The sequence below is a fragment of the Urtica dioica genome, chromosome 11 (genome assembly GCF_054948205.1).
Source record: "Urtica dioica subsp. dioica isolate 48M chromosome 11, U.dioica_male_clone48M_v1_H2, whole genome shotgun sequence".
Lineage (NCBI taxonomy): Eukaryota > Viridiplantae > Streptophyta > Magnoliopsida > Rosales > Urticaceae > Urtica > Urtica dioica.
Window position 1 is genome coordinate 13,455,304 of NC_142766.1, and position 24,740 is coordinate 13,480,043.

Consider the following 24,740-nt stretch of genomic DNA (forward strand, 5'->3'; position numbering starts at 1 on the left):
ACCTTGGCCGAGTATGTCTTAGAGGAAAATAGGAAATTGGCTCATGAATATGTGATATTCTATAGAAGAGGAAACTACCTTATTGAAGGTAAGACATCTCCTATAAATAGGAGCCTCATTCTTCTCATTTTTCTCATTCCACATAAGTTAGAGATTGAGAGCTTCTCTCTCTAGAACTTGTGGTTGCCGCCCCTCTTCTCTCTCTCTCTAGTTTATTTTCGATTTTTCTTGTTTTGGCACCTAGGTCCTCACTCGACCTAGTGTTTAGCTCTGCGACTTCAAGACTCGTTTTTAAGTCGTAGTGTTTAAAAGTGTCCACCCACTAATTCCTTTATTTCGAGTGATTTAGTGATAGAAACTTTCGTGGTTGCTCGAGGTGTCGAGGAAAGAAAGAGAGACGTGCTGCGAGGGGAGACGAGCGTTGCAAACTTTCCAAAAGCTTCTTCAAAGTTCAAGCTTCAAGAAAGGTTAGTAAACTTCTATACTCATAATAGTTTTAATTACATGTACTTGCTCTTTTGTCTAGGTTAGTAAAAAACCGTTTTTACTTGTAAAAGAAAATTTTTAAAATTCCGCCGCTTACCGAAGCGTTAATTATTTTCTTAAACCCTAGATCGATTCCAACACTTGCACCTTCTGAGATGAAGATCACTCTTGATTATGCCCTTGAGGTATCTAAGAATTCTTTTAACCATCTTCCAATGTTCTTCAGTCGGAGCTTGCATAAACTGGCATCCCTTGTTGATCGAGTAAGAGATCTCAGGTCTTGTTATGGTAACATATTGTAATTTCCCACTGTACTTCGATAAACCTGAGGATTCTCAAGTAAACGTCCACCAAGCTTTGACAAGTTGTGATTGTTAATCATAGTCGTGTGCATGCTCTTGGCTGTGACTTGAATATCAAGAAAGAAATCCAGTTCACTTAGATCTTTCAGTGCAAAAGACCTATTTAGAGCTTGAATAAGTTGATGAATCTCCTTGTTACTAGTGATGGGACTAGAATGTCATCGACATACACTAAGACATAGATACAGTAGTGTTTGTTTGTTTGATGAATAAGGATTTGTCAAATTTGGAACTTTCAAAACCAAGAGAGTGTAGAGCTGGTCAGTAAAGAGTGTCGAACCACGCTCGGGGTGCTTGTTTCAAGCCATACAAAACTTTATGGAGTTTACACACCTTTTGCTCAAAACCCGCAATTTAAAAGCCATGTGGATGATGCATATACACTTCTTCAGTTAAAGTTCCATTAAGAAAGGAATTATTTACGTCAAGTTGTGCAATACGCCAGTCTTTTGATAGAGCAAGAGTAAGAACAATTCTGATTGTAGCTGGTTTAATGACTGGACTAAAGATTTCATTGAAATCAAAACCTGTTGTTTGACTAAATCATTTAGCCACAAGCTGAATATTGAGTTTGTTGAGTGAACCATCAACATTCTCTTTAACCTGTGACACCCATTTGGAACCAATAACACGTCTTTCAGAAGGAGTGTATACCAACAACCGGGTCTTGTTGAGCAGTAGAGCATTGTATTCCTCTTCCATAGCTTTTGTCCAACCTGGATAAGCTAGAGCATCGTCAACAGTGACCAGAAAAGACACTGGCTCGTGGATTCCCGCTTTTTCTCTGGTGCACATTGTTGGAATTGATCTAGGGTTTAAGAAAAAGTTTAACGCTTCGTTAAGCGGCGGAATTTTAAAAATTTTCTTTTACAAGTAAAACAGTTTTTACTAACCTAGACAAAGAGCAAACACATGTAAATAAAAACTAATATGAGCATAGAAGTTTACTAACCTTTTTAGACGCTTGAACGTTGAGAAGCTTTTGAAAAAAGGTTGCAACGTTCGTCTCCCCTCGCAGCACGTCTCTCTTCCTTCCTCGGCAACTCGAGCAACCACAAAAGTTTCTATCACTAAATCACTCGAGAGAAAATGAATTAGTGTGTGGGCACTTTTAAACACTACGACTTAAGAACGAGTCTTGAAATCGCAGAGCTAAACACTAGGTCAACTGAGGACCTAGGTGCCAAAACAAAAACAAAAAGAACTTAGAGAGAGAGAGAGAGGAGATGGGCGGCCACAAGGTCTAGAGAGAGAAGCTCTCAATCTCTAACTTATGTGGGATGGAAAACAATGAGAATGAGGGCCCTATTTATATGAGAAGGGTTAGCATTAGAAATGAGAGTTTCCTCTTTTTTCCAAGCATTCATGAGCAATCTCTTATTGCCTATTTTCTCCATATGCGCCCAACATGTCTATTCCCTTAAGGGATTTGTTTCCTCTTATTTGCTTGTCTTGGCCGCCCAAATAGTTTCCCTCCTTGGGAAATTTGTTTCCTCTTTTTCTTTTGGCCAGTATCTACATACACTAATGCACAAAATATTATCTCTTTCCCTTGGGTATTTGGGCGCCTAAACCATCTAGAAAAGGCTTCTAGAAGCTTTTCCATTTGTTCATGACAACATGAAAAATGCCCATTCATAATTCTCAATAAAATTCTTATGAAATGAAATTAATCCACAAGGCCCAATAAGACTAATATTGGCCGAGTGAAACATGTCATGAAATGACCTTGTCAAAAAATTTATTGACATTCATTTCATCCTATGTCTCAAAAGACAAAAATACCATTTTGACAATTTTCGTTCTTGTTTTGACTTAGCTTCCAGTTTAACTATTCCTACTCGATGTGATTCGTGATAGTGACCTCATGGATCCAAATGAACAAAGCTTGAGCTAAACACTTGGGCTCAAAAGTTCACAAAACTTTTTTCAAGTTTAGTTAATGTCAACTAACTCCACTAAAGAGTTGACACTGAAAACCTCTTGGTTCAAATGAATTTATTTTCTACTCAAGAATTCAACCTAATTTTAATGAGTGGATCCACAGAATATTATCATTGTTTACCCTTCATGAATATCATCAGCTAGTCGGAATTTACAAAATTACCATTTTACCCTTCTAGCTGTTATTTCCTCAACTCATTTGTCGCTTGTGAATAAGTTAGAAACAATGTATTGACGAGGAGCTAACAAGTCACATTGTTTCATCCAAAAGAGTCAAGACTCAATTTGGACACTGACGAATTCATTTATTCACACTCCAAGGAACAAAGCATGAGGTGATATAAATTGCATTTCTGCAATCTTGTACATGAATTCCATATCTATGAGAACTTCACAAAGTTACTCATGACATTCTCACAACTTAGTACTTCACCAATAGGCCTTGTTCGGAATCACATAGTGAGTCCGAACTCTGACTTTCTCAAATGAGAATACGTAAGGTGTGAAATGGCATGTCTCATTTCAGGATTAAGGTAAGCACGATGCAATTCATACGTAGTGACTTCGAGACATAAGAGGTTAAATGGTTTGTTCTTATCTTGTCTCTAGAAGTGCACTGGTCGATTCAGTACCTTCGGAAGATACCTAAAAGAACTATAGAGTCTCTAACTCTCAATGCCTCATAACCAGACATCATAAATTCTTCTAACAATCATACTGAGGTCAATAGTCCTTTGACCCTTAGATTGCGAATATATCGTTTTAAGCAAACTACGAAGAGTTTGTTCATGCAAATCTACATTTGTCTCTTCGTAAGTTGTTTAGTTTGTTTATGGACTAAAGACTGTTTTATCATAAAGCTTCAAACAGACACGGAAGAATGAATGAACGTTTCAACTTTTTATTAATGAATAAGCAATTACAAGCAAGAGTCTCCATGAGACTTTATTACATCAAATGTACAATATAAAGATTACAACTCTTCTTGTGGGCACCATTGACAACACACATAGAGTAAGCGTTGGCTCCTGTAGCAGTAGGCACTTGAAGTCAAAGAACGATTTCCAATTTGATCGCATGTGGTAACGAAGACTTGACTCTAAATCTAGTATGGATGGTGAAGTAGTGAAAGGTAGTTCATCTTGGACATGCAGATTTTGAGCTTGACTTGGACTAATGGCACTGCTTGTGGGAGACAAAGGCTGTTGAAGACGAGTTGTAGGTTAAGTTGAGGGAATGCACGCAGAAACTAGAGCACTGGCTTGTGGCTCAGATTGAGAGCTATGCAACTAAGAGAATAAATGAGCATATGGGAAAATATTTTCATCAAATAACACATTCCTTGAGATCAAAATTTTCCCAACTGGGTCAAGACATTTATAGCCCTTGTGGTTGTAACTATAACCCATAAAAACACACATCTTGGATCTAAAAATCCAACGTGTGTTGTTGAAGGCTCTCAAGTTTGGAAAACAAGCGCATTATAAAACTTCTCAATGACTGATAATCTGGTTTTGCTTTAATTAGAACCTCAAGTGGAGATTTGAGTTGTAAGATAGGTGTTGGTAACCTGTTAATCAGATGAACTGATGTTCTGAACGCCTTATACCCGTAATCAAGTGACATGTTCGACCGTGCAAGCAAAGTTAGACCAGTTTCAACAATGTATTGATTCTTCCTCTTAGCCAAACCATTTTGTTGATGAGAGTGAAGACAAGAAACCTATGCTTAATGCAATGCTCAGTTAGAAAGCCTTGAAAAGCTCTGAGTTCACCATCCTAGTCTGATTGGATGTCTTTGATCTTGGTTCCCAACTGCAATTCCACACCCGCTTTGAATTGGACAATAGTGTTGAGAGATTCACTCTTGTTGGCAGCATATAAATGCAAGTAACAGTATGGAAGCATTAGAGACCATCGTTGACTTGTCCTTTAAGCAGAATGGCATGTGTTTTTTGATGCTTGACATAACACACATTAGAATGAAACCCATCGAACACTTGATTATCCAATGTGAACTTAATTACACTAAGCAAGTTCTTAGTCATAGTTGGCACATGTAAAGTATCTTTCAAATTAGTAGTTTGCCTTTGTCTAGAGACATGAAAACTGAATTGCTAGTGATAGAGATAGGTATAGTATTAATTTTTTTTACAAACACCTTGTCTGAGCCAGTGTAGGGACTCTGATTGATCACATTGGAAGCACTTGGCGTGATGTGAGAGTGGCACCGGAAGTCGGGAACTACGTTGGATATCATACATCATCTCAATTGTGGCCAGGTAAGTCTGAGGCACAGAGAAAGAGGAGTTAGAGTCATCTTCATTACTTGAGAAGGGTTGAGTTTGACCATAGCACACCAGAGGTGCTTGAGTTTGACCAAAGTGCGCCTGCGGTGCTTGAACTTGGCCAAAGTACGCCCGAGGTGAGTTTCCATGTCCGCCACCATGGTTTGTGAAATTTCCTATGTATTGTCAGTGAAATTTTGATCACATAAATACCAATAACGATTGGGTAGATGATCACCTAGACGACCATAAATTTAGCTTTGTGGACGATTGGTATTGTTGTTGTAGCCACGTATGTGACCACGTGACTGGCCTTGACCACCTTTGTAACCACCACGATTGTTGGTGTTGAACGACTGAGACTGAGTGGAGTGATTCTAAGCATTCTAGTAAGAGATTGATTCATCGCAATATTCGCTGAGTGTTTGTTGTTTTTGGAGTCAAGATTATTGTTGTGTTTGTCAACTCGACATTCTTGAGCTAGTAGAAGAGCTTCAACTTCTTAAAATAGAGTAAGGTTCCATTCGCGTCTCAACTGATGTGACGAATGAGTCATATTCTGAATATTTAAGACCTTTTAAAATTGCCTCGATGTGAACGGAAGCAGAGATTTCCTCGCCGATTGAGCCAAGTAGGTCAGCAATAATCTTGATCTTCAACATATAATCGTTCATGGAGAGATTCACCTTGGTTGTTGCAGACAATTGACCACGGAGGTTCATGATTAGTGCTTTCGTTGTGACCGTGAAGCATTGCTCCAATTTCAACCAAATCTTGTTAGACTCATCACATCCAATTATCCTCGTGAGAAGACTTTTAGACATTGACGAGAGAAGCCAATAAAGGAGAAATTGATCTTGTTGCTCCCATATGGAAAAATTTGGATTGATTCTTCCATTGATCTTGTCTACTTCAAAAAGAAATTCTGATGGTTTCAACGAACCTTTGATGAAATGCATTAGACGTTGACCTTTGATTGGTGTCAGGACTTGGTGACTACATAGAAGGAAATTTTCGTTGGTGAGCTTCACAGATAAAGAATGCGTGAAGATCACATAACCAGATCTTGTGTTTGAGGATGATGCTCCGATCGTCGCCGGTGAGGAATTTTCCATTCTCGATGTATCGTGCTCTAATACCATATTAGATACAAAGAAGAGAATGAAATTTGCATAAAATAGCATAATTTCTCATTGACCAACTATGAACTGAATCTCAGAGTTTATATCAGTCTTTACAACTGATTCAACAAACTTCAGTTTTACATTACAAGTGTCTAAACGCGATTGAATATATTTAAATAAACAATATACATAGACTACACGTAGACTTATTCTATAACTCTCATCTCCATTTCAACTATATTTTCAGCAACATCATTTGCGCGCATTCATTTCCTACCACTCCTTGTATTGTGATTCTTCAATTAATATAAGAACAATACGGCCTAGATTATCGTTGTATCGATCGAGTCTAATCGACATATATACACTAGTCTACACCAAGACATTTGTTGTACTTATTTTTTGAGATCAACGGTATCTTCATATTTTAAAAAAAAGTTTATACACGTAAACATACGGTTTATTGGGTTTTAATATATTGTGACACTATATGGAAGATTCAAACATTTTTAGTTTTTAAATTAGGCTTACAATAGTGTTTATGGAGAGTTAGTCATATGATATGATGTATTTTGATCACACATCTTAAATTTTTTTATGATTTTAATTTTAAAAAAATAGTGTGATTAAGACAATACATACGCAACATGTAAAAATTAACTCAAAATTAGATTAAAAAGCGACTCTAAATTAGATTATATCTTTAAGGGTATTATAGATGTATAGCCTTCTTAAATATTAGCGATTGAAAAATAGTCACTCTTTTATCAAACAAATTACCACATAATGAAATATATTAATTTCCAACTATTAATAAAATATAATTAATTATACTTTTGTATTGAAAATATTTATATATTTAGACTATAATTCTAATTATAAATATAAAACAGTTTTTTCTTGAAGAAGACATATATTGAAGTCCAAGGAAACTAAAGCCCCGGCTGAATGTGGGCTTCATTTACTTCTCTCTCTCTCTCTCGATATATATATATATATATATATATATATATATATATATATATATATATATATATAAAATTAGTGTTCAGCAGCCATGTGGGACTTTCTTATTAATTTAATTACGCGTGGTTCATAATTTTTTAATTTGTTTTTTGAAATTTCTCATGTTACTCGCGATTATTTGATTATAAAATCAAAGTTAAAAAAAAAATCTGGATATTATAAATTATTATTTCTTATCCACAGTCACTCACACGTGTGAAATTGATTTTGGACTCTCTCTCTCTCTCTCTCTCTCTCTCTCTCTCTCTCTCTCGTGTGAGAGCTTTAAGCATGAAGCGTTGTAGTCTCATCAAACTGAGGTTGGAGGTGTAATTCAACTACTAAAATAATCGAGTAGTCGGTCAAAATAAACATTTGATGGGAACATACTATGGCCTACGTGCATGCAAATATATATAACTTCCAGTTTACTTCTTCAAATATATGATTTTCATTTCATTTCTTCTTTTTTCCCGAAAGATGTGGAAGCTGTGAAATGGTCAAATCTTTTATAAAGATGAGCAGATAATTAGCGTGACAGAAAAGTTATAGGTCGTTTAGTTTATATATATATACATATATATATATATATATATATATATATAAAAGAGACCGAAATAAAGGGAAAAAAACATTTCTCTATAAAGGGTATGGCCTACTTGATCTCATAAAAAACAACCGTCATTAAATTATATCATATTAAATGGTATTTATAAATTATATACGAATTGATATGTGGGCAAAACAAATCGAACCAACGAGACTCACATGAGTCACAACTCAAAAAATAAGCAAGTAATAATATACGATCACCATCACTCTTTATATTGGTTTTCATGCTAACACTAGAACAATATTATGTATATATATTTAGAAGAAAAAAATAATTAGTGGATTAATTAACTGCCCTCATTAAAAATACCTTAGCTCGCACTTTGGAAAAACCTGTAATTAAATTAATCTTTTTCTCCCTCACATACCCTTTTAAAAACCCCTATATAAACACCCTCAAAACCCATCCAATTTCCATTCACCTCAAACAAAAAAACATTACAAACATCACAACAAAACAAAAACAAACAAAAAACCCTCAAAACAAACTCACTTAACCACCCTCTCACTCGCTCACTCAAAACCCTGAACTAATTATGGCACCAGACATCGCCGCCGCGATCGCCGGACCCAAAGCGAAGTCTCCGGCGAGGAGAGCCTACGTGACGTTTTTGGCGGGAACTGGGGACTACGTGAAGGGCGTGGTGGGGCTAGCCAAGGGGCTCAGAAAAGCCGGAACGAAGTACCCGCTCGTGGTCGCCGTGTTGCCGGACGTTCCGCCGGAGCACCGCCGTGAGCTGACGGAGCAGGGATGTGTCGTCAGGGAGATTGAGCCGGTTCACCCGCCGGAGAATCAGACCAGGTTTGCTATGCCCTATTACGTCATCAACTACTCCAAGCTTAGGATATGGGAGGTACTAGCTACTATATATTACTGTTTACGTACGCAAATCTTAATTTGTTATTACTTACTTACTGCATGGTCATGTTTTTATTTTTTTATTTTTTTTTACTTTTTTAAACCACACGATCAATTAATTAGTAAGGTTTTTTTTTCTTCTTCTTCTTTTCTTGTGAGTTATAAATGATGAATTATAAAGCATATGGTGTTTAAAGTTATTTATATAGGCGTCAGCTTCGTTTTGTCATGTTCAAGAGATGATCTTATATAATATACCTCTATGCCTATGTTGTCAAAATAATTAATTTCTTGCTATATTAGGGTTTTCAAATATATATTTCATAGTTTTATTTTTCAAGTATAAATAATAACACGGAAAGTGAAAGGATAAATGCGAAATGGATTAATTGTCGGTTTGGATGTGGATATGAATTACATTTATGCAAGAAATTACGAAATAAGAATATAGCCACAGATATTAAGTGCATCCAATTATATATTTGAAGTCCGTACAAAATTACCATGAAGTGACACGTCACGCATATACAGTGGTTGGATATTATGTTTTCTAATACTCCACCATTTTCCCTATTTGACTGTATTTAATATACAGAGAGTAATTTTTATATAAAAGGAAGAAGCCAATCGGTAGTAGATTAGATATATTTTTATTTTTTTATTTTGTAGAAGTAATTCATGACATGGACACGCGTGTGTGTGTGTAGTTTGTGGAGTACAAGAAGATGATATATTTGGACGGAGATATCCAAGTGTTTGAGAACATAGACCACTTGTTCGACAACCCAGACTCTTACTTGTACGCCGTGATGGACTGTTTCTGCGAGAAGACTTGGAGCAATAGCCCACAGTACAAGATCGGGTACTGCCAGCAGTGTCCGGGTCGGGTCGATTGGGCCGCTGAATTGGGCCCGAAACCGCCTCTCTACTTCAACGCTGGCATGTTTGTCTTCGAACCCAGCTTGCACACTTACAATGACCTCCTTGACACCTGTCGTCTCACCACTCCAACTCTCTTTGCCGAACAGGTAAAAAAAAAAAAAAAAAAAAAAAAAAAAAACTTAATGTTTTAATAGAGGTGTTGTGTTGACTTTTGTGGTGCGTTGGATTGGGACAGGACTTTTTGAACATGTTTTTCAGGGACAAGTATAAGCCAATTCCATCCACATACAACCTCGTCATGGCCATGCTCTGGCGTCACCCTGAAAATATCGACCTGGAACAAGTCAAAGTAGTCCACTACTGTGCTGACGTAAGCAAGTTTTTTTTACAAATATCTCAGCTTCTCACTAGATTTTTATTATCCTTTTTCTGATTTGTTTTTTTTTTTTTTTTTTTTGGTAAGATCTCGGTCCCCTTCGAAATATGCTTTAGGTTTTGAATTTCGTAGATTTTTTCTAAAAACAGACGAAAAAGCAAAAAAAAAAAAAAAAATAGTAGACCATCAAGGTAAAATTAAAAATAAAATTTTTATTAACCTCAAAAAAATATTAATTCTCTTTTTAGGGGGCTATAAAAATGGCTAAATTTGTATAATAATTGGCTGTAAATTCTTTTTATCAATTTTTAGGGGGATATAAATTTTTATAATAAAATATTAATTCTTTTTTTTAGGGGGCTATAAATTTTTATAAAAATATTAATCCGTCCGTGTTATGGTAACTTATGATTCTAATAATTGGCTAAATTTTTGGGGTGTAATTAGGGTTCAAAGCCTTGGAGGTACACTGGGAAAGAAGAGAACATGGAAAGGGAAGATATCAAAATGCTTGTCAAGAAATGGTGGGACATCTACAACGACGAGTCGTTGGACTACAACAATTTCATCGCCGCCGCCGCCGACGAAGAAGCTCCGGCGGCGGAGCCGGTGAGCTTGCAGTCGTTTCTGGACGCCATGTCCGAAGCCGGCGTCGTCCGCCACGTCAGAGCTCCCTCAGCGGCTTAGAGCTAATTGCTGCCACGGACAATATATATATATAAAATATATAATATACATAGTTGTTATTGAAGATAATATTGATTTTTTTTTCTTTCCTTTTGCCTTCCTGATATTATTTGGACTTGGAAGGCTGTTTTCTTTTACAAGTTGAAACTGATCTTGGTTAAGAGCTCAAGTGTGTGAAAGGGCCTTTTCTTGGATCCTTGTTGTATTTTATTGTACTATATGCGTATACTTGTGTGATGATATAAAATATATATATATATTGAAATCGGTGTATTTTTTTGTTAATATATATTTGTGAACTGTTGTACAATTGAGTGACTTTTGTGATATGAAAATTTATGTGGTTCACGTTCAACACAAAACCCGTATAATATAATAATAGTGTTCGCTTCTCTCATCACTTCCCCAACATTAAGAAAGACGTACAATGTTGATTAAAAAAAAAGAAAAAAAAGACGTACGATATCATCCTAGCTAAAAAAAATTATATCTTATTAATCATCGGGTTCATACCTTTTATTTTTTTTGAAAAATTAATGCGGTTCAATCTGTACCTTGTCATGATAATTTGATTTTTCGATTGACAAATAAGTAAAGTTTTTGTTTATTTTATTTGATTTACTATGAAATTTGAAAATTATAGATATATCCGCTACATTGAAACTTAACAATAAAGAAATGTATCAATTGATATCTGCTAAACGGCAAAAGTCAATTTCTGAATTTTTTTTTTTTTCCTCATACGCGATGTTTTTAATATTCTTATGCGCGTTGTAATCATCAATTTTGGCTCATTAAGTTGCCGTGTGACACATTTGTCTTTTCTTTCACCAACCGATTGATTTAAATAAAATATATGTAGTAGACTGTCACTGTAGAACAAGCTAGAAGGGTCTAGCCCAAACAAGAAATCCAAGAACACCTATACTCATCATGGCATAAACCATGCCTAGATACCCGAAGACCGGTTTTCCCAAAAAAATCGAAACAATTACGTGGTAGGGGCTGTAATTTTCCATGAATTTCCCTTTTCTCACTCAAAAATTGAGCTTTGTTTATTTCTTTTTTTTAGGATCTGCGACTCAAATGATATTTATGTTCTAATTTTCCCCTTTTCTTCTCCCTCTTAATCAAACCGATATAGAACACTCATGTCGATAAAAAACGGATTCGAGCCTTTTATTTGGTTCGAAAAATACCTTAGTGTATTTCAACTTTCCACTTTTTTATTTTACGCTAAATTGATGACCTATGCATAAAGTAAAAGTTATTCTTTGGGTTTTAATAAAAAAAAAACAAAAAAACAACTTTGTTGACAATTATTTGGTTGGTCAGCATGCTACTTTCTCCTAAGAACATTAAAAAATATAAATAAATTTAATTCTAAAGATTAACGATAAAGTAGAAAATAACTAAAAATAAATAATCAAATCGCACCTCTCTAGGGGTATTTTAGTGATAGGTTCTATAGGAACTGGACGATCCTATTTGGTCAAATACTTAGCGACAAACTCTTATGTTCCTTTCATTACAGTATTTCTGAACAAGTTCCTGGATAACAAGCCTAAAGGTTTTCTTATTGATGATAGTGACGATATTGATGATAGTGACGATATCGACCGGGACCTTGATACGAAGCTGGAGCTTCTAACTATGATGAATGCGCTAACTATGGATATGATGCCGGGGCTCTTCTATTTCCCATGAATCTGATCTTAATCAACTTAATAAATATTTGTATAATATAGAATCATTTAAACATATTGGCCTATTAGCTCAGCTGGTTAGAGCGTCGTGCTAATAACGCGAAGGTCACAGGTTCGAGACCTGTATGGGCCAATTATCTTTTTATTTCTTTTTGTCAATTTGGATGACGTGGCGTGTTTTAAATGAGCGAGTCTGGTGAATTCCGTGGACGCGTCTGGACCAAGTACAGATCGTTCCCTCGTTTCAGAGCCACAAACACGCCACGTCACACCGATTCGACTGAGTCAACAACCTGCCGAGTCAAATCTCGCGCCTTCATGTCTACCATCTCTTCCCACCTCTCTGAAACACAGCAACAATGGCAGATTCTACAAAGATCAGTAATCAAAAGCCGCCGACGATCGAGATTAACGGCCTGAGATTCACATACCCTGGAATCGACGGCCATCCTCCGCCAGGCTCGAAGCCCCTAATAGAAGACTTCAACCTCTCTCTCTCCGCCGGAGAGCGATGCCTTCTCGTCGGATCAAACGGTGCCGGTAAGTACACTGAAATCCTCCATTGTCGCGAAACCTCGTCGAAGTCTCTCTCGATTGACGTCGTTTATTCGACCTTATTTTGGCAGGGAAAACGACGATACTGAAGATACTGGGAGGGAAGCACATGGTGGATCCGCACATGGTTCGAGTCCTTGGAAGGTCGGCGTTTCACGACACCGGTCTCACTTCCTCCGGCGACCTCTCCTATCTCGGCGGCGAGGTTCGCCAATTATTAATGTTTTTTATTATTTATTTCTTGGTCCAAATTTCGCTTCTTAGGCTTTGAGTTTTTTTTTTTTTTTTTTTTTTTTTTTTTTTTTTTGCGTTCTCTCTTTTCAGTGGAGAAGAGACGTTGCATTCGCAGGATTCGATGTTCCGATCCAAATGGATGTTTCAGCTGAGAAAATGATATTTGGAGTGGCGGGAATCGAGCCTCAAAGAAGAACCGATCTAATCAAGGTCTTGAGCTCAACACCGCACTGTTTAATTGTTTAAGGATGCTGAAAGATAACTAAATTGAACTCTATGATCTGTAAATCCATGAACGTGTCATTTGATACGCTGAGTGCTGCGATTATTGTATCATTAGGGTATTTGAATGAAGGTGAGTTAATTTTTCTGATGGTTTCAGGTGCTAGATATCGATCTCTCGTGGAGGTTGCACAAGGTCTCCGACGGCCAGCGAAGAAGGGTTCAGATCTGCATGGGTCTCCTCAGGCCTTTCAAGGTATATCTTCTTCGCTACTCATACACTCTCGATCCGATCGCATTTTCGTTGAAACTAAACGTTGATAATCTGCAGGTTCTTCTTCTAGACGAGATCACGGTGGATCTCGACGTGCTGGCCAGAGCCGATCTTCTGATGTTTCTGAGGAAAGAATGCGAGGAACGAGGCGCGACGATCATCTACGCGACCCACATCTTCGATGGCCTCGAGGGATGGCCGTCCCACATCGTAAATCTCTAACCTTTTTTTTCTTTCTTTATATAACCAAATTCACAAAGGCCAACCCCAAAACCGTACCCGGGCTTTTCACAGGTTTACGTGGCGAACGGGAAACTGAAGTTAGCAATGCCGATGGATAAAGTCAAGGAGACGAGCAAGTTGTCCTTAATGGTGAGCGACGCTTGTTTAATTTGATTCATTTACGGGTTCAGAAAGTTGTGAAAAAAAAAATAGTTCTGTATTGATTTTCCGGTGATTGATTTGCAGAGGACGGTGGAGAGGTGGCTGAGAGATGAACGAGAGGAGGATCGGAAGCGGAGGAGAGAGAGAAAGGCGTTGGGTCTATCGGAATTCGAAGAGCGGATTGAGGGCAGCCGGGCAGCGGGCGGGCCTGCCCGGCCCCTCAACAACGGGTGGGCCGGAGGGAGGCTCAACTCCACCGTCGCCGGCGAGGAAAATTTCGTCTACAGCTCTAACAGAGTCTTGAGACAGTAGAGATTTTTATTCGCTTTCTGAGGCAAGTTCAAAATCGAAGTTCCTACCTTTGCTCTTATGATTTACTATTATTATTATTATTATTATTATTATTATTCATTTTTGGAAATTTTTTATGGTAATTATATATCCACACACACGGTAGAGTCTGGTATAGGCCTGAAGAAGTATTCCATTCTTGTACGAGTTGTGAGGCAAATAAGAATGATGTTTGTATGGTGAGTTGAGTTTATTGAAGTAAATAAATTTTGACGTCTGTTGCTCAGTGAAAAGCTATTATATGATTATAGTTTTGTGTTCAGTTTGTATGAAGATCTGTATTTGTCTTGAGCATAATTCCTTCAGCTATGGCTTTCTTGGGTCCTGGAGAAGCCAATGATCAAACCTGTCTAAGCTCTTCTAGATTCTGTTATGAAAAACAGATAAATCATTGCGTACATGACAAACCTTGTACTAAGTACATGTATGGTAATGAACTATGGTGGAAACAAATTCCAGGCAGGTTTGATTAATAGGATATCAATTTTGGTACGGTCACATTGCGGTATTTTTTTAAAAAATTAGTGAGATGATATATCTAGAGACATTATCAGAAATGTTGAGATGTAGATAATTTCGGTTACGAAAACGGGCGTTCTATCGGCTCAACAAACCTGTCACCGTCGCCGTGGATTCTTCAGTTACGGGAGTTACTGATATTGAGAGGTTTTGTTTTTCTGATAAGAATATACCTATTCGTCACATTGTTCAAGTCCATAAGCAAATAATCGGAAGGAGTAAGAACCGCAAAATTAATATAACTTCTGAATGTTGATTGTGATCATTCACTAGCTACCACTGGCACGTTTTGACAGACGTGAACACAGTTGATTGCCTATTCTTTCATTTTCATTCAAGTGAGAGAAAAAGTCTCCAAAGCTTTTATACTTGTGGATTCGTTAAGCTTGACCTGCCATAATCTTTAAACTCCGATTAGACTACGATAGGGAGCCGAGTTTGGAGCCGAGTTTGAAAATAGACGATTACAGATATCCATTACAGCGTAAAACGTTGCAATGCAATATAATTTTTGTATATATATATAATCCAAGGAGAGAAGAATCGAGTCGTGATACAGGTACATGGACAGTATAATCTGAGAAACGAATTATATTTAGAATCTACAGCATAAAATGGCGATACTTCCATCTTGAAAGTCTAGTTCTGAACATCAACACGTTGAGCAGCGTACAAAGAACACATCAACACCAAATATTAAATCAGCACTCCAAGATAATATCGACCTCAAAAAGAACTTGACCGGAACAACTCGAGATTCCACTCTAGGCCTGCAAAACATAATAATCAACAACATTAAATACAGTCATGGCCGAAAACGAAAACTGGGAATGACGTCGATGCTTGCTTTACCTTGTTAGCAATATTGTTGGAGAGCCAGTCGAGACCCTCGTAGAGCCCTTCTCCGGACGTGGCACAAGTGCTCTGGATGTACCTGAAATCAACAAATTTGGTCACGATTACACCAGTAATTCTGAGCCACAAAAGGACAAAAAAAAATGAGCGGGGAATAGTACCAGTGGCGTTGGCGGAGCGAGTGGAGTCCGAGTTCGTCTGTGATCTCCGCGGCATTCATGGCATTTGGAAGATCCTGTTTGTTTGCAAATACAAGCAGCACCGCTTCCCTCAGCTCATCCTGAAATCAGTGCAACAAATATCGTTAACAAAAAAAGAAAAAGACATGATGATAATAAGAAATTCACACGAGTAGTGAGTGATACCTCGTTCAGCATTCTGTGCAACTCATCTCTGGCCTCAACAACACGGTCACGATCATTGCTGTCCACCACGAATATCAGCCCTTGAGTGTTCTGGAAGTAGTGTCTCCATAGGGGACGGATCTTCACGGTTCCCAAACAAATAGCATGATAAATATCAGTTTACGTTTAATACTTGTGAATAAAACACGCAGAGATAGCTCTATACATGCATATTAAAGGATGTACGCCACTGCTTAAATGTTTACCCTTTTATATGCAGTAAAAGGGGAAAAACTATATACGCAGTAGCATTAACAATGTAGCTTATGATTATGTTATGTGCTGATGGAGATGAACTTATCAGAACAAGACCGTCAATAAGCACGTGCATCACTACAATCCATTACCATTTAATGTTCATAAAAGCAATATGACTTCATGAATTGGAACAAATCATGAATATACACACAATATGCTGTAATAGAAAGAAATAAAAAATGTCCGCTGCATTATAAATCATAGCCTGATATAACCAGGACAGATTAATAATAGGTATAATGTGGCTTTAAAGAATGTAGCTTATGATTATGTTGTGTGCGAATGGTAAAAATATCTAATCAGCACAAGACCGTCAATAAGCACACCAAACTAAACAAATGAAAAAAAATTCGAATTTCTAAATTTATAGAAATGTTAGTCACCTGTTAATTACCATCTCACAAACGATAAGAAATGGTCAAACGAAATTACAAGGTGGCTCTGAAGAATATAGCTTATGATTATGTTGTGTGCTAATGGTAAAAAAATATCTAATCAGCACAAGACCGTCAATAAGCACAGCAGACTAAATAAAAGACAATTTATACATTATCATGCATAAACATAATAGAATAACATATTGGGAGAAATGTTTGTCACCTCGTGAATTACAATCTCACAAACAATAAGAGAAGGACAAATTTAAATAGAATGTGGCTATAATGGATATAGCTTATGACTATGTTGTGTGCTAATGGTAAAAAAATATCTAATCAGCACCAGACCGTCAATAAGCACAGCAAACTAAATAAAAGAAAAACACATATTAGTACATATAAATTCGAAGAAATGTTTGTCACCTCATGAAATACCATCTCACAAACAATAAGAAAAGGTCAACATGAATACAAGGTGGCTCATAAGAATATAGCTTATGATTAAGTTATGTGCTAATGGTAAAAAAAATCTAATCAGCACAAGACCGTCAATAAGCACACAAACTAAATTAACGCACACACATAGCGAATTTCAGAAAATATATATATTCGGGGAATGTTTGGAGCCTCGTGAAATACCATCTCACAAAAAATGAGAAGGTCAAAATAAATACAAGGTGACTCAAAAGAATATAGCTTATGATTATGTTACGTGCTAATGGTAAAAAATTATCTAATGAGCACAAGACCGTCAATAAGCACAATAATCAAAATGATATAAATAAACATATGCGACAAGATTAAAATGTCTTCTACAACATGGATAGCTTTAACCCGTGTTGAGAAATGGAAAACTGAAAGACAGGTAGCTACAGAAATTACTATAGCTTATGAAATTGTTGTGTGCTGGTAACCGATTTTAAACCAGCACAAGACCGTCCATAAGCACGTTCATCAAAATCAGAGCTGATTCATTATCACACTAATCCAAGTTTACAATGGAAAAAAGGCATGATATCACAAGTTGATTAATTCAGCAACATGCACTACTTATATTCTTATAAACCAGATCATACCACAAAATAATTTGCATAAATTGAAATCTAACAAACCTTGTCCTGACCCCCGACATCCCAAACAGTGAAGCTAATGTTCTTGTACTCAACAGTCTCTACATTGAACCCTACAAAAAAAAGGAAGACAGACTTAGTGTGATGGTGAATAAAACATAAAATCTGAAAAAATGAAATAACAAAACTATATAACAATATCATAAACAGCTGATAGATCCACTTACCAATAGTAGGAATTGTTGTCACGAACTTAACTTTTTTGGCGACATCATTAGCACAGCCTTTTCTGCTTAGACCTCTTTGCCTAAAAGAATAAGAAAAAAAAATTATTTTAATAACACATTGGCCGCGACTTTCAAATATGATGATTATGAGAAAAGCACAAAGAAAAACGAAACCTTCTCGCTTCTTCTTCGCGTATTTTGACATCCAACTCTTTGCTGGGAGGATATTCAGGCAAACTTGATGGATCACAAGGATGAGGCTCCGTGGTAAAGAACTGAATCCACGGTCAATGAGAAAAAGTTATGACCGAAATCACTCGATAAAACAATGTAATCGGCGAAGGAAGGAAGAAGAATTGAAATCATTACCAAGTCCGAAAACCCTAAAATTCATTTTTTGTTCTTCGTTTCGTTGCTCTCTCTCTCTCTCCTCTCTCTCTCTCTCTCTCTCTCTCTCTCTCTACCGCTCTATTTCTCTCTTATTTCTGAAAGCGGCTGTGTACATAAATGAAACCCTAAAGTGGCTGTACATCTTATGTATAGGAAGGACTGGGTTGGGCGCTGATACTTGATGAAGTCCAATAAAAAAGACATCCCAAAAGACATTTACTCTATTAATTTTTAATATTTTTACTTATAAAATTAAATCAAATAAAATTTATAAAAGACTATTCGTAAATAAAAAAAAAGTTGAATATTAGCTTATATAATTTTAAGTATTCGAGATATTTTATATGGAAATTATTTAATTTGTTTGCATATTGTATTTAATATAATTCCTTTAAATTTACAATCATGCTATTGTTTTATTTCATATATATATGCTTAGTACTAAATATTTTATTTGTTCATCTTTATGGATGCAGGTAAGCACAAGGGAGTTTATTTTCATTTCTTAGGAAATTAAGTAAGTTATACATTCACTAAAATTAAAATTTGATATTCAAAATTAAGTTTTTTTTTTATAATCACTATGCCTGATTTATTTTAGTGTCTTAATTCCAACCTTTTTTATTTCATTAATTCCTTTTAACTATTTCCATTCATATGTCTTCAATTTATTTATACATATAACCTAAAACAAAACATCATTAAATCAAATTGTCTCTCCAGCAACATGACAAAACAAAAACGGAAAACATTAGCAAATTGTTCGGAGACTACCGTTCAAGATAATAATTCATCAACTTCAACGAAAGTTAGAGGAAATGTTCGTGTTAAACCACAAGCATTGCAAGCACATGTCGAATCAATTGATAATTATGGTAAATATTGCACAAAGTATTTCAAATATAAATTTCTTTTAATAATGAAAATTTTAATACATTTCAATTCATAATTGTTTCCTATAAACAGATTTTGAACAGTCCAATCATCAATATTCAGATCTTGGTGATAGCTCATATTCATGCCACCATTGTGGAGCTCTATTTTGGAGAGTTGAGTCGGTGGGAAACGGTAACATTCTAAAATTTACTATGTGCTGCAAAGAAGGCAAGATCAAAATTCCTTTACAAAAGGATCCTCCAGCATTATTGGAGGAATTGATGCTATATGGTGAAGGATCTAAAAGTACAATTTTTCGCAAAAACATAAGAATGTTCAATTCTATGTTTGCATTTACATCATTTGGAGTAAATATAGACAATAAAACCATAAACTCTGATGGGCCTTATGTTTTCAAAATCAGTGGTCAAGTACATCATCTAATTGGATCTTTATTACCAATGGATAATAAATCATCCAAATTTACTCAGTTGTACATATACGATACTGAAAATGAATTACAAAATTGAATATCTTTGTTTAAACAAGAAAATGACTCTAAAAATATGGTATCATTGCTTACAGAAGAAGTAATACAAATGTTTGACGAAAATAACAAATTAGTGCAATTATTCAAATCAATAAGAGATAGATATAAAATCGATGATATTTCAACAATGAAATTAAGACTTATTGGAAGACGAATGAATGATGGTCCTGAATATGAGCTACCAACATCTAGAGACATTGGTGGTCTAATCGTCGGAGATATTGATGATGGTGAAAGAAGTCGTGATATTATTATTGATTGTAAAACTAATGGTCTTCAAAGAGTATCTAAGTTGCATCCATCTTATATGGCTTTACAGTATCCGACTATTTTTCCTTATGGAGAAGATGAACACATAACCCATCGACGTCTATGTGATCATAACAACAAAAAAGGATCAAAACCACGGATTAAAATCTCGCGCGAGATCTCATCTCGCATAGGAGTGCGGTAGCGAGAAGTTCTTAACTCGCATTTTGTATAAATTCCGCAAATACCGCACCGAATTAACTATATACCGCAAATACCCAAAAAATTGGGCCAAAATTCATATTTTTAAACTGTATTTGATCAGGCCCATTAATAAGATAGGCCCGTACAAGTTAATTCAGGCAAAAATAATAGATCTCTTTATATAGTTTTTTTGTATTACAAAACTCTTGTACATAACCAATGTGGGATTTTTTCTATTCTCAATTGGCAAAAACTTGTTATACTTCTTTCTCTCTTTTATTTATTCTGATTAATTAATAATAGATCTTTTTAGAGTTGCTATATCCTTTCTCTCTTTTACGTTATATATAACTAAGTAGTATAGTTAAAAAGTAGATATACTATATATATATATATATATATATATATATATATTAACATTTAAAACAAAATATACTTATTGACATATTTAAGTTTTATTAAAAAATGAAACCTATTATTAATTTTATTTTTTCAGCTGAATATGAATTTATAATAACTTCTACAAAATTTATTGCATTTTAATATATATATATATATTTAAAAATTTATTTTTTGTTTAAATATCTCGCGGAATACTCTTTTTTATGCGGTACATCCCGCGAAAAGTGATTTACCAAGCGGTATGAAATACCCTAATCGTTCATCAAATACCGCGGAATACCATGGTACGGGACGAGATACCCTCAAAATCAAAGATGCGGTACGAGCGCGAGATGCGAGATTTTAATCCTTGATCAAAACGGACAAAAATTTCAATGAGAGAGTATTATTGTTATCAGCTACAAGAACAAGCAAATGAAACAAATTTAATACTAAGATCCGGAAGATTATTTCAACAATACATTGTCGATGCATATGCATGTGTTGAAGAAGAACGAATGGATTACACTAAACGAAATAAAAAAAAAATTAAGATCGAAAATATATCAAGGAACTGTTGATGCAATCACAAGAGGAGATACAAATACAGAAGGAATAGGCAAACAAATAATTTTACCTTCCAGTCATACTGGAAGTCCAAGATACATGATTCAAAACTATCAAGATGCAATGGCAATATGTAGACATTATGGAAATCCTGATTTATTTATAACATTCACGTGCAATCCAAAATGGCCTGAAATAAAACGACCACTCGAAAAAGTAAAAGGTCAACATTATGAAGATCGGTCTGATTTAATTAGTAGAATTTTTAAGATGAAATCAGAACAAATGCTAAGTTTTATTGAAGATGAGAAGATATTCGGCGTCGTTATAGCAAATAAGTATTTGTTATTTAATTTGTTGTTTGTCTTAATATTTAATTTCAAAATATGATATTTTTATTAATTTAATCTTTACTGCTGCAGATTTATACGTTGTTGAATTTCAAAAAGAGGCCTTCCATATGCCCATTTCTTATTTTGGTTAAATTCATCAAATAAATTTGCTGAACCATCTAAAATTGACGAATTAATTTCTGCTGAAATACCTGATCCAATACATGATCCAATGGAGTATAATGTTGTTGTAGAATTTATGATGCATGACCCATGTGGAATTGCTAAACCAAATGCTCAATGTATGAAAACAGCAAATTGTTCAAAACATTTTCCCAAACAATTTGGAGTTGAAACAATAATCGCGGAGAACGGTTTTGTTCAATATAAACGAAGAGATACCAATATTACCGTTGAAAGACATAGAGTCAAATTAGATAACAGGTTTGTAGTACCTTATACTAAAGACTTGTATCTTAAATTTCAAACTCATATAAATGTTTAGGTATGCTCTCAATCAATGCTAATTAAATATTTATTCAAATATTTAACTAAAGGTTCTGATAGAGTTCGAGTTGTAATCGAAGAAAATGTTGTTGATAATACTGGAATAATAAATTATCAAGAAGTTGATGAAGTAAGAGCATATTTAAATTGTCGATATATAACACCATATGAAGGTATTTGGAGATTATTCGAGTATCCAATTCATCATCGAAATCCAGCTGTCCAAAGATTAACTGTTCATTTACCGTCAATGCAAAATATTACATTCAAATCAAGCGATAAACTCGAAAATATTATGAATAGACCTGGAATTACGCAAACAGTGTTCACTGAATGGATGAAAATGAATAAACACGATCCAGATGCTAGAAAACTTAAATATTACGAATTTCCAAAAAAAAATATGTCTGGAAATCAGATTATAAAAATGGTATCCTCGGTGTAAAGGACACATTATTGGCCGGACTTTTTACATACATCCAAGTGCTGGAGAACTATATTACCTAAAGTTGTTATTGAATCATAAAAAAGGTGTTACTAGCTTCGAGGAATTACGTACAGTGAATAACATATTATATCCAACTAATCAAGCTGCATGTTATGCACTAGGAATATTAGGATATGATAAAGAATGGGAAGAATCTATAATCGAAACTTCAATTTTCTCTTCGTCCTCTCAAATTCGAAATTTATTTGTTATTCTACTATTATTTTGCAATGTCAGAGATCCAAATGCTTTGTTTGAAAAATGTTGGAAACTAATGACAGATGATGTGGTGTACAGAGCAAGAAAGTTGTTTCACAGTTCAAATTTTCAAATTCATGAAACAGACTTAAAAAATTTTGTTCTATACGAAGTAGAAAATCTTCTAAACGTGAATTCGTCGAGTCTATCACATTTCAATTTGCCTCTTCTGACTGGATCATTGGTTGATGATTTAAACAATAGACTTTTGAGAGAGGAATTAAACCACGATGTAAGTGCATTAAAAAAAGAAAATGAAGTGTTAGTAAAAAGTTTGAATCCTCAACAAAAATATATTTATGACGAAATTTTGAAAGCTTATCATGAAAAACTTAATAACACTTTTTTCATTTATGGACATGGGGGAACGAGGAAAACATATTTGTGGAATTCAATCATTACAAAAATAAGGTCAAAGAATGAAATTATTTTAGCGGTTGCGTCTTCAGGAATAGCTTCATTATTACTGCCTAAAGGAAGAACAGCTCATTCAAGATTTCGAATACTAGATAAATTTTCTACATGTCACATAAAAAAAAGGTACTCAATTATGTGCATTAATCGAAAAAACTTCAATTATTTTATGGGATGAAGCACCAATGACTAATAAATATTTTTTGAAGCATTGCACAAAACATTACAAGATCTAAAAAATAAGAATGAACCTTTTGGAGGCATGACAATCGTACTTGGTGGTGATTTTAGACAAATATTACCAATTATAACAAATGGATCAAAAGAAGATATTATTGATGCAACAATTACTAATTCCTACTTATGGTCACATTTTCGTGTATTACAATTATAAGAAAATATGAGATTAAAACGCAATAATATCACTGAAGTTGAAAAACAAAATATTTAATATTTTTCAAATTGGATATTGGATGTCGGAAAAGGAACAGTTGAAGGACTTAAAGATCATGAAAATGAAGATGCTACATGGACTAAAATACCAGATCAATTTATAATTCATTATGAATCAAATCCCATTTAATCTATTTCATCATTAATATATGATGATTTTTTAAATAATTACAATGATATAGCTTATTTTAAAGAAAGAGCTATCGTGTGTCCAACAAATAAAACAGTAGATAATATCAACAACCACATACTTTCTTTGGTTCCACAACAACTTAAGACTTATTATAGTTATGATAGCATATTATCATCTACTGATAATGTAGATGATCTAAATTTTTTGTATCCATCGGAATTTTTGAACACTCTTAATTTTAAAGGCATGCCACCTCACGAATTACATCTCAAAATTGGTACTCCTATTATGTTGTTAAGAAATTTAAATCAAGCTACATGTCTATGCAATGGAACCAGAATAATAATAACACAATTAACATATAAAATAATTGAAGGTCGAATAATAAATTCAGATAGTTATAATGAAAAAGTATATATATACCTATTGAAATGACTTCTCATGAACCAAAATGGCCTTTCACATTGAAAAGAAGACAATTTCCTGTGAAAACATGCTATGCAATGACAATAAATAAAAGTCAAGAACAATCTTTGAAAAAAGTTGGTTTATTCTTAGATTTTGATATTTTTACTCATGTATGTTGCATTGTCAAGAACAACATCACCATATGGATTACATGCGTAACTGAATCGATTTGGAGCCATTTCGAACCTTCTTCTCTACCACGAGAGCCCATCACCAAAGTGTATAGAGAGTAAGAGAGTTTCTTTGGCAACGCAATAGAAGTAGTGTGAATGAGAGAGTGTTTCTTCGGCAATTTAAATAGAGTGTATGTGCGTGTGTGAGAGAGATTTTTTTTACCGAGGGGTGATAATAAAGAGAGAAAATTACCTTGTTGCTTTCTCTGAAGGAGTACGTCGTGGAGTGAAAAGTGTC

At 35.0% G+C, this 24,740-nt stretch overlaps 3 protein-coding genes and 1 non-coding gene across 4 annotated transcripts; 3 read left to right on the top strand and 1 right to left on the bottom strand.

The window, feature by feature from the left end:
* Positions 1–8,227: 8,227 nt before the first annotated feature.
* On the top strand, positions 8,228–10,882 carry LOC149381398 (galactinol synthase 2-like). The gene is made up of 4 exons (XM_089630277.1): positions 8,228–8,674; positions 9,387–9,707; positions 9,797–9,931; positions 10,385–10,882. Exons 1-4 carry the CDS (start codon positions 8,357–8,359, stop codon positions 10,622–10,624), a joined length of 1,014 nt encoding a protein of 337 aa, XP_089486403.1. The 5' UTR covers positions 8,228–8,356; the 3' UTR covers positions 10,625–10,882.
* A 1,507-nt stretch (positions 10,883–12,389) lies between these two features.
* TRNAI-AAU (transfer RNA isoleucine (anticodon AAU)) lies at positions 12,390–12,463 on the top strand. Its single transcript has one exon. It is a non-coding gene; the product is annotated as a tRNA-Ile (tRNA).
* Positions 12,464–12,506: 43 nt separating this feature from the next.
* ABCI20 (non-intrinsic ABC protein 9) lies at positions 12,507–14,879 on the top strand. The gene is made up of 7 exons (XM_089601674.1): positions 12,507–12,870; positions 12,957–13,090; positions 13,210–13,329; positions 13,502–13,597; positions 13,673–13,825; positions 13,910–13,987; positions 14,084–14,879. The coding sequence occupies exons 1-7, from the start codon at positions 12,690–12,692 to the stop codon at positions 14,309–14,311; spliced, it is 990 nt and encodes a 329-aa protein (XP_089457800.1). The 5' UTR covers positions 12,507–12,689; the 3' UTR covers positions 14,312–14,879.
* Positions 14,880–15,300: 421 nt separating this feature from the next.
* LOC149381401 (ADP-ribosylation factor 2-like) lies at positions 15,301–19,766 on the bottom strand. The gene is made up of 9 exons (XM_089601345.1): positions 19,715–19,766; positions 19,538–19,626; positions 18,235–18,335; positions 18,061–18,140; positions 17,876–17,946; positions 16,090–16,209; positions 15,886–16,004; positions 15,722–15,803; positions 15,301–15,639 (listed from the first exon to the last, which is right to left on the bottom strand). Exons 1-9 carry the CDS (start codon positions 19,764–19,766, stop codon positions 15,634–15,636), a joined length of 720 nt encoding a protein of 239 aa, XP_089457471.1. The 3' UTR covers positions 15,301–15,633.
* Positions 19,767–24,740: the final 4,974 nt, after the last annotated feature.